The 11,182-nt window shown below is 35.3% G+C and overlaps 1 protein-coding gene across 2 annotated transcripts; it reads left to right on the top strand.

Moving 5' to 3' along the window:
- The first annotated feature begins 387 nt into the window (after positions 1–387).
- On the top strand, positions 388–9,755 carry LOC149570824 (RAN GTPase-activating protein 2-like). 2 transcript variants are annotated; one of them, XR_016359721.1, is made up of 3 exons: positions 469–599; positions 755–2,116; positions 9,249–9,755. XR_016359721.1 is itself a non-coding variant. In XM_089812404.1 (2 exons), the coding sequence occupies exon 2, from the start codon at positions 774–776 to the stop codon at positions 2,013–2,015; it is 1,242 nt and encodes a 413-aa protein (XP_089668530.1). In that variant the 5' UTR covers positions 388–474; positions 755–773; the 3' UTR covers positions 2,016–2,348. The 2 variants fall into 2 exon arrangements, 1 of the variants encoding a protein (XP_089668530.1); XM_089812404.1 differs by lacking the exon at positions 9,249–9,755 and having other exon boundaries at positions 388–474; positions 755–2,348.
- Positions 9,756–11,182: the final 1,427 nt, after the last annotated feature.

The following is an 11,182-nucleotide window of genomic DNA, read 5'->3' as shown; positions in this document are numbered from 1 at the left end:
ATCAAACAGCCTTAAAAATTCTTGAAAGCTGATTGGTTCAAATAAATTGTTAGTTGGCATCAAACAATTCCAATAGTTCTAGGTAGGAAGGAACTAATAATTATTAATGGACAACCCAATACAATATACAAATTACAATAACATATCCGTACCGGATAACTGAATTTTAAATTCGTCATTTTAAATTTAGACATGGGGCTAAAATATTTAAATATTCTCCATTTTTTAAACAACCAACCAAAGCTTAAATTGTAGACATGCTAAGGTGACGAGTGATAAAAAACTTAAAAATAAAAAAATAGTGTGTTTTTTGTTAACATGACATCTTACTATTCTTAAAAGAAAAAACTCCTAATCCTCCTGAAATCTCAGCCGTAATTTTGGGCGCGGAAAATTCATACCTGATTGGAAAATATCTGAAATGCAAAATTAAAATCTTTCAGACATAGACGGGAGTTTCCGTGGCGGTGAGAGGTTTCTTTTTCAGAAACCGACTTTCTTTTTGTCTTGACATTTGTTTTTGATTTTTATTCTTGACAATTAATTTTTGTTTGATTTCATTGATTTACAACTTGGAGCAATAACGAGGAGACGAATATGTAGGAAATTGCTCGAGACAAATTTATAAACTACACTTTTAGAAACAAAGTTTAGAAGGAAAATTGGAAACTTCATCATAGAGTAATAATATATATATATAGAGTTCGTTCTGCAATTATCTTGATTTCGTGCCGTTATCTTCAATTTATGCTAGGTACAACTGGATAAAGGTCATGACGACTATCCAGAATCAATCAGATGCGGCGTTGAAAGAAGCTGTTTTTGATATATCAAAGAAAGATGGTGATATTTTATATCTTGATCAGGGCTTGGCTATAGAGCTCTTCAGGCCATTGGAAGAAGAACTCAAGGGTTCTTGTACCAAGGTACGCTTCGCCGACCACAGTTTCGGAGTGAAGGCAGCCCTTGTTGCAAAGGGAGCCCTGATGGGTGTTCGGGAAACTTTAAGAAAAGTGGAACTTTTGCATTTTACCTATAGAAGATCTATGGATGAGGCACTTCAGGTTATGTCAATATTTTCATCTGCTTTACTAAGATGTAGGCTGAGATCCTTGACTCTTGATCTAGGGAATTCGGGAGAGGAGGGCGTCAAAGCTTTTGTACCACTCTTGAAATCTCAGAAAACCCTGGAAAAATTCGAATTAGCTTGTGCTAGCGTGTCCAGAGAAGCTGCTAGAACCATTTGTGAGCTACTTCCATGTGTTGAAACTATTAAGGTTTTGCATTTCATTTATACCGAGTCAAAAGACGATGCAGCAGAGAGCATTTCAGAGCTTTTCACGAAATGCATTGCTCTAGAGAGTTTCGAGTTCTCAGGAAACAAAATAAGCATCCGCGGTGCTACGGCTTTAGTAAACGCTTTGGGTAGAAGCCGTGGGTTGAAGACGCTTTGTTTAGGAGATAACAGGTTTGGAAAAGTAGGCGGGGTTGCTCTGAGCAAAGTCATCTCTGGACATCTAGGTCTCACAGTAGTTATATTAAGCTATATGGATCTCCATGATAAAGGGGTGATTGCTATCGCCCGCAGCCTCAAGGATACAGCTCCATCTTTAAGTGTTCTTAAGGTTGGAGGAAATTATATCACTCGAAAAGCAGCTCCAGCTTTAGCAGAATGCCTTGCTGTAAAGAACTTGCTGACCGGGTTTTTTGCAATAGATAACCAACTCGGGGACGTTGGATCAGTTGTAATATGCAAAGCTATTTCGGAAGGTCATGATCAGCTCCAAGAACTTGATTTGAGTGCAAATGCTATGACTGGAATTGGGGCTAAGGCTGCTGCAGAAGCTGTTGCAAACAAGCCCTATTTCTGTGAGCTTTCTATTAAAGAGAATTTCATTTCTGAAAAAGGAATTGAGACCGTCCGAGATGTGCTGAGAAAAGGCATCAAGGGTGAGTCTGTACTTTCTGAAGAGCTGGAACAATATCAAAAAGGCAGTGACTCCGAGTCAGAGTAGAAACTGTCGGATGAGGATCTTTAGTATATATGCACATATATTAAGACAATTTTGGACAATCTTAATCCCATGAAGGTGTTCTTTAGTTTTAGGAACCACAGGTAATTCCTCCTTAGCTTCCCAGAGTTTCAAGCTCAGATTAATTTTACTAGTTTTCTCTTATTTAGTTTGTTTCTCTTATTTTATTTTGATATCTTCTGTAATGATGATGGGTTTCTGAGAAAACTATTAAGAAGATTAAGGTTGGCTTCTTTGGTCTATTAAACTGTCAAGAGATCTATGTGATTGTGACATATATGTTAATTTTAGAGTATTTGATGGTTTTTAATTTTATTTATGGACTATATAGCAAGGACTTATCTTATGGTTACTTTGAGATATCGGAAGCAATCATTTTAAGGCAGTTTAAACGTTATAGCTTTTTGAATTTCTTTATCTGTCTTCAAAGGGCAGTTTTTATAAGTATTATAATGAGAGGCCCATTCACAATCGTCTTCAGAAACAATTTTAGTATAATTAGTTTTTATGCAAAGAGCAAGCACCTCTCTGCTCAGCATCGTCAAATCTTAAGCATAAAACAAACACAGTCTCTTTATTCGTAGATTGCAACAAGAAACAAAATTTAATTCAACAATCTGCAGATAGACCATTTACATTCATAGCCTCTGAATGGCCTTTCTTGCTACATAACATTTTATTATAATACTATGCAAAATCTTGTTTATTATATTACTATGCAAAATCTTGTTTGTCATAGTTGATGTTTTTTAATGTTGATGGTTTTCTCTCAGGAGAAGATCTTTCTGTCTTAATCTAATATATTGATATCTTTCAATGAATCTTAATGCTGATATTTTATCATTTGCTGTTAACCATCCATTAGTGATCTTTAGTGATTATCTTTGTGCTCTATTTTATCATATTTGGAGATATCAAACCTTTCCTTAACTATATTATACTATGCGTTATTATCATTTTCCCATTTTTTATATTTTTAATTTGAATATTATCATAAAATCTCAGTTTAAATTCGTATTTATTATTATTTTTGGTTATCGTAGTGATTTTTGTAATGGTATTAAAGTAAAAGCGTACATATAGACGTTCTAAATCTTGTATCTATGACCATTATAGCCCATAGTACCATCCAAATGCAATGCGAGTTCTGACCCAAAAAATTCATGGGCTGTAATAAAAGAACTCTCCATGCATTTATGCTTGTTTCACATTATTGTTATGAACACATATTCCATCAGGTAGATTATTATGATTGGGCTTTCATATTTTATGATTATAGCTTGAATCAATATAATGGCAACTTTACCAATTTAACACTTTTTATCCGAACAATTGCTTTAATAACTTTTAATGCTGAAATCAATAATTATGCAAATGAACACAATGACACAATGATTTTTTGTGGAAACCCAATGCAAGAGAAAACCATGACAAATAATTGCTTTATATATACACTTGTTCTTTTACAATGTTTTGTAGGCTCCAACCTACTAGATGCTCCAACCTCGACGTTTATGAGCATTGACTCACTGGAAGCTCGAACTCCCACACTTTGTAGGCACCGACCTACTGGAAGCTCCAACTCCCCATTGCTGTCTTCGTGAGCACCAACCCACTGTAGGCAAACTTCTTTTCCACCTCGACAATGTTGCTTACCCAATTGATGATGGATATTTTAATTTCACAAATTCCTTTTTTCAACCTAATATTTATTTTTGTATAGATTCTTTAATCTTAGCTCACACATTTTCTTCTTTTCCACCTCGACAATGTTGCTTACCCAATTGATGATGGATATTTTAATTTCACAAATTCCTTTTTTCAACCTAATATTTATTTTTGTATAGATTCTTTAATCTTAGCTCACACATTTTCTTCTTGAAGGTAGCATTTGTCGCTGCACCAAAAGCTTGAACTATTAATTCTCGATACAAATGTTGAGACTTACCAAGATCCACAATACAAATCTCCAAGGAGGTGCCATCAAGTCAACACTCAACAATCTCCCCCAACACCGATTGAACCTTCAGCTACAACTGAAGGGAGACTTGAACCCGTGACCCAAGGGCTCTGATACCATTTGAAGGTAGCATTTGCCATTGCACCAAAAGTTCGAAGTACTGAGCCTTTAGGTCCAACTGAAGGGAGACTCGAACCCTTGACCCAAGGGCTCTGATACCAATTGAAGGTAGCATTTGCCATTCCACCAAAAGCTTGAACTATTAATGCCTGATACAAATGCTGAGACTTATCCAGATCCACAGCACAAATGTCCAAGGAGGTGCTGACCACCAAGTCAACACTCAACACTTCTACCTCGAGTCAATTTTTTAAACAAAAATATTTTCTTCTAATCACACAACAAGTTCTGATATACATGTAGCTTCCCTTCACTCTTAGTCTTTTCTATGTAAATATATAATTTTTTGTTATTCTTCCAACTTTTCTACATCAAATTTAATAAAAAAAAATAAAAAATTATATATATATATATATATATATTCTTTAATCTCATTCTCCCTTTTCCACACACTGCTCTGTTCTGCTTTTCCACTTTCTTCCACTCGTTCTCTTATGCAGCAATCTGCTCCATATTCTCTTTCTTCTTACACACTTTTTTATATTCCTTATATATTGTTTCTCTGCCTCACATTCTTTTTTTCAACTTACACCTTTATTGTTTTCTCTGTCATATAACTCTCTTCCCATTCTTCTCCAATTGCTTTCTTTTTAAAAATGAAATATCTTTTGTTTCTACCATATTATGGCCCAAGTTGTATCGACAAGATCATTGTAGTCGCTGATAGATTTGCATGAGTTGAGGCCGCATGTGTTGAGACTATGGTGGTTATAGTGTGGGGGGTACATAAATGTAAGAGAGATTTTTTTTTCTGCATTGTCTTTGTTACCTCCTTATTAACATCGAAAAGCGCAGTGTGGGGTTTCATTTGACTGTAGAAGCAGGAGAGTCACATTTTGACACAGAGTCTGGCTGAACCTGTGTAGGCCAATTTTGGTTTGAAGTGGCGGAGACTTACACAAGCTAATTGAGTGATTTGTGTGTTCTTTACATTGCATGTTACGAGATTGAGGCTGCATTTAATGGGGAACTAGCTATGGTAGATATGAATGCACAATGCTAGGCAAACATGAAAATGTTGCAACTCCTTTGAGTTTGAGCTCAATGTCAATGCCGATGTATCAAGTCTTGGCAAATTGTCATCAACTACCGATAGTTGATAATGTCTACAAGGAAGTCTCTGACATTCGTATCGATACATAGTGGAGTGGAAGAATGTTTTTGTGATTAGTGTGCAATGAAGCATACCGACAACCAAACTGTTTGTTTTGTGGCTGTGCTCTATGAGATGAGTGTGTGGAAAGGCCTAGCTGTGCAAACAAGTCAGATCAATTGCAGGGATAAAAACATGGGGATGATCGTAGTCAGCAAGGAGAAAAATTTAATACACAAATATCTTATAAATATCCTACAATGGCAAGTTATCTGCCACCGAATACTTGAAGCGTCTTTCGTATGTCAGTGATGGGAATGAAGTATTAAAATAGCACGATAGTATCACCTGATTACCATGAGAGAAATATATAAAGGCGATTGACTAATAAATGTAAGGACAATCACACCAGGTTGGTACATATCAGGGTCCACTATTATTAAAGGTTTTTTTAAATATAGGCATTAGGACAGCAACATCATTTAGAAGGTATGAATATGAATATAGTCGGGCTAATGTTTATTAAGTGTATATGAAAGTAATAACATGAAATATATCATTAAGGTATTATACATGTAAATAATTACTAATGTTATATTACTAACATCCTAATCAATATTAACATTCTTATTTCTATTTCTATGTATACTAGAAGAGCTATTTGCCTTGATTTTTTCTGAGTATGTTCTTGCAGGAAAAGGAGGATTGATATTAGATTCAGAGAGAGTTTGATACTCCATTATAAGCATCATTAGATGACAATCTCAAAAGATTGATATTCAAAGGGAGTCTAAAAATCCATGTGTGTGATTGTATAATTTGGGCCTATCCCCTGTTTATATCATGAGGAAGTGATGACTTCCAAATAATTATCACTTGGTTTTGTAGAAGTTATTGAAAGATCGTCAATGATTATCACTTGGTTTTGCAGAAGTTATTGAAAGGTGACGATCTTTCAATAACTTAATCTATCAAGATAGACATCTTATGATGATCGAAACAGATCAAAATAGATTATATCTTGCATGGTGGATTAAATTCCTTAAATAGGCCATGGCCTTCTATTATAATACACATCTTATGATGTCTAAGTAGATCAAAATAGAAGATTACTTGCATGATGGATTAAGTTCCTTTAAGAGACCATGACCTTCTTTTATGATAGACGTCTTATGGTGTCTAAGCAGATCACAATAGAAGATTACTTGCATGGTGGATTAAGTTCCTTAAACAGACCATGGTTGTTCATATGGTAAACATTATGAGAATGTGTGTACACATACCTTCTGAATTTTTTTTTGATACATGTTGAATGTTATGTATGTTGATATTCTGGAGGCCAATTCTCATGATATGAAATGTAATATCAAAATGTTGAATATCTTTTGATTAAAGATATTCTTATATTACATTGAGGTAATATATGGTCATGTGTTTATCCTCCCTAGCTAAGAGGAGTGTTGATGTTGTAGCTTCAGTCCGATTGATGTGATCTAGACTTGATCCCCTATGGTTATTGTTTAGACATTATTGCATTTGATATATATGTATGTTGTTGTTATAATGTCTAATAACAATTAACTTACAATAACCAATATTGATTAATGTAGAGACATGTCTCTTCTACTCCTATTTATATACATTTGGATCTGCAATTTGAAAAACACATACCTGCATAAGCAGTGCTATTACATTTGCAGTGATCCTTCGCTCTTCAACAAAATCTACTCAAAATTCTCTCTGAAAATGCAATTTTCTGTCACCTCCTTCAGTTGCCTCCCACCAAACTTTTCTCACTTACGTGCCTTTGGTCTCGATTGGGTTGCCTCTCTTCTCTAAGCACAACCACACTGCTATCTACCCCTTCTGTGTGTTGCCCCTTTTAAATATCTATCCAGCTCCACATTTTCACTTGTCCCATCTTAAATCCTCCCTATTTCTCATGTATGGCAGCCTACATTGTAATGTTTCCCCTTTCGGACCTTACATGGTGTTGCTAGCGGATCTATAATAATAATAAATTTGCTATGGTAATGGTAACGCTTTGAACGGTGAAGTACAACAAAAGGGGTTTGCAATCTCCAAGGATGCGATAACCAGAGTTATGCTAGGGTTCTCAGCACAAGCGAGAGGAGTCCATGATATCTGTTTGACAAATTGTGAATGCGGAAAGGAAAAAAGCTTGTTAGGAACGATCATAATCATCAATTTAAGTTTTTTGCTCAAATGCTCTAAGGAGTCACATGGTACTGCAACAACTAAAGGAAACCTGGTAAGTGTTTGATAAAATGCCTCCCATGAGATGATTTGCATGGTGACGAGCTATTACAAAGTTGAACTCCCAGCATCTGCCACTGTCAAACAAAGAGTTGCTAAGGTATTCCATGATTGATGGTCTCCAATTTATGGTCCAAAATTATGTAGGTGATTTGATAGATTGTATTGGGAAGGCTTTGAAAGTCTTCATTCAAATACAAGTGACAGCCAAGAGTCGATTTTAGAAACTGGAGCTATCAATTTTGGGGGAAATTGTGTTTAATGTTGTGATTGGAGCTGCGATTGTCATTGTAGGCATGCATGCTAATTGTTGAATCATAAATCATATGATCTGTTTGACAGAAACTGCAAGGACATGTCTCAGTGTATGCCAACTGCTCAATATTAAACAAGCAACCCATATTATTTGATGGAATGTTTCAGAGATGTGTTTCACAAAGAACATAATGATTGTGGGATACTCACCAAATACATTTGCTGACAAAGTTTTAGAATCTTTTAAAAATAAATGTGTTTGACAGATGTGCAGTTGGATCCTACAACCTTAGCCACATTCTCCTTATTTTGGTTTGTATTAGATGCTTTCAAAATTTTCTATGGGCATCCTTGGAAGTCAAGAGATTTTTGTTTGAAAGATCTCCTCGAATAGATGTGTTTCACGAACAACATGGTTCCAGCCTATGCAAAAATGGATTCTCTGACAAAAGCTTTAGAAATAAATCAACAAATGCAATGTGTTGATGATGATACTTTTCCTATGATGTTGAAGCCAAAGGCTTTGAGTTAATTGGTAGAATAATATTGAAGCTTACTTAGGCTTCAAGGTTTGATTTGTTTTTCATGTTATGATACAGATGGGTGTCGATAGTCAAATTAATATGTTAAAACATTCTTGAATATCATCAGCACGTGATCAAGAACGCAAGATAAATAATTCACAGTTAGGGTTGAATTCAAAGGTTATCAAAGATGAAATAAATGAAGATTGAAAGCCACTTCGATAAAGACTACTCCAAACAAAGACAATATCCTATTTTCTCTTTTATGTTATGGGCTTCAAATTATGCGTTTTTCACTTTTGGTCAAGGTTAAGAAGTTGACTACTTTTGCACGAAATTTGTGAAGTTCATAACCTTGTTTCAAATTGTGCAAAAATGAGTTCGTAACTAACCCGAAAATGGTTAGTTATCAAAAAGATGCCTATTAGTTTAAGGCAATTTGTAATGTAATTAGGGGAGGAACTCTTACAAAGGGGAAACTATAGTGAAATTGTTAGAAATGTTTTGCTTGAGATCTTGTATTCAAAGCTTTTGAACTTGATATTTTCAAGAGGACTTTAATGAATGCATTTTAGTTTGTATGTCTAGATGTGTTAATTGAGTTATCATTACTGATTAATTGTATGTTGAGTAAATAATGCCTTTGTACATTTATGGAGTCCACTAGTTTCCAGTCCATGCTACATGTAATTAATGAATTGCAAGCAAGCCTTGGTATCTTGGTCTGAATGCGAAAAGCTAACTCATTTCCTTGTTTGTTGATATTTTTTTATCTTTATTTAATTATCACATATTCAACTCATTATGTGCTCAAATCCCCGTGGACTCTGCCCTTCATCGTGAACCTCAGTTAATATTCGTATGTCTACTGTTGAGGTTTACATTTATCATCTTTAGTTCTGTCATATTTCTTTTTGTACTTTCAGGTGAAAAGTACACAAAATCTCAAATACATCGATTATACAAGAGAGCTGCCCCTCTCAAATGCAGAGGAAGATTATAATATGATAGTGATCAATTGCTATCTCTCCAAAGGTTGGCATAGTTGTTGCTTTTCACAGGGCAAACAGGGTCATTTTTGAAGATTATTTCACAGTGACAAATTTGGTTACCGACACATGGTTTGTTGTAAAATTGAAGAGCAACTTGTTTTTTATTATTTAATATAATTGCACGCATTGGCTGTAACGTACTTCTTCCAGCTTTTTGTACCATCTGCAGAGATCAAGGGCACACAGACTCTTTGGCTTGATATATTGTTATAGTTGCCGCTTTTATTAGTCCCTGCTGGCCGACGGGGACTAATGTTTTCACAACACTTTTTCAATTAACTCATGCCCTGAGAGTCAGGAAAACTGAAAAACAATCCCATAAAATTCTGTCCTGCTTTTACATTTCTATTTACTATTATTTTTTCAGTGAACTTTCACGCATTTCTATTTACTATTATTTTTTCAGTGAACTTTCACGCATTTCTATTGGTTAGGGTCCATTTCTCTGGTAGTATTTTCTTTTTTGTTTGCATAAAATTCCACTTAAAAACGTTGGCATTCCACCTGTTCTATGCATAATGTACAGTATGTGCCTCTTGCATGCTTCAATCAATGTAGCTAGTGGTGGCAACAGAATGATGCATTTCACTGTTTCAGCCAAGTTCCCTTTGTAGACTTTAGACGTGGCGTGTCTGCTGGTGGTTGCCCATGAATGACAAAGGCATTCATAGCCTGCACAGAAATCCATCCTCACTACTATCAACCTGAGGAGTTGACTTCGCAGGTGCCATCTCATTCAATTCAGGGCATTACGTTGACATAACCATGTCTAAATTCTTCCTGCACACAATATGTTATGCATAGGCTACCATTTTATTTTCTCTACAAGTTTTTATGCTTCTTTTATCTTTGATGTATTTGGTCTTTTATCAAATTTCAAATTTTTTATTGGACTTGATGCTGCTCTATTTTTGCACAGGATTCAGATATAAATAATCTTCAAAATAAAATATTTTTAATAATGTGAATGATAAATATAAACAATTCTTTATGTAACCTCTGCACTACAATCTCTTAGAAAAAGAAAGTGTTGTTTTGTTTTTCTGTTCATTGCAATCGTTTGTATGAACCCATTTCATTTTAAACTTGAAAACAAAGTTAGGTTTGACTGGTAGAAAAGGACAGGTTATAACTAAGTAAACTGCTACTCTTTCTTCTTATCCTGTTGCTAAAGATGGTTGCTCTGATGCTGTTACTTGCATTGGATCTGCTTATGTATATGCTCCATTTGATGCTAAACAACTGCGAGTGCTGCTTCAATAGAATGAACCACCACCATATGTTGTCCATGGTGGATCAAGCACTTCATCTACCAAGTAAATTTTCTATGCCTTTTCCTCTTCTACCCGCTACCTATTAAATAGGTGCCAAGTTTAGTGCATGATATTTGCAACATTCAGAAACAAGCCATGCCAAAGAACCAAGCTGTAGGAGCGAAACAGGCCCAACTAAGAAATCTGTATATGACACTTGTCATTGGGCCTCTTCGGAAGTTTCTTCTTCCTCACAGTCCATTCACATCTCCCGTGAAACTTGCCGCAGGGACTAGAGCTACACACAGCCCTTGTTTTATTTGAGATCGTTATTGTAGTTTGTTCTTGATGGCATGAGCATGTATTGAAGAAGACAAACATTTCCGTTGATACTTGAAATGTCTCACTGTTTTTGAAGTCATTCACAGTCTAATTATAGTTGCTTCTTTAGTATATCCCAGATGGTAAGCATTGTCTTTGGTCAGGGTTTAACGCTGTCTTTACAAAAGATTGTTACCATGATCACTGTTCATGATAGACATTGATTACAGCACA

This window comes from Cupressus sempervirens, chromosome 2 (assembly GCF_028749045.1).
Source record: "Cupressus sempervirens isolate cs-2001-9-10 chromosome 2, ASM2874904v1, whole genome shotgun sequence".
NCBI lineage: Eukaryota > Viridiplantae > Streptophyta > Pinopsida > Cupressales > Cupressaceae > Cupressus > Cupressus sempervirens.
Note: the sequence above shows the minus strand (reverse complement) of the source record. Positions and strands in the feature narration are given on the sequence as shown.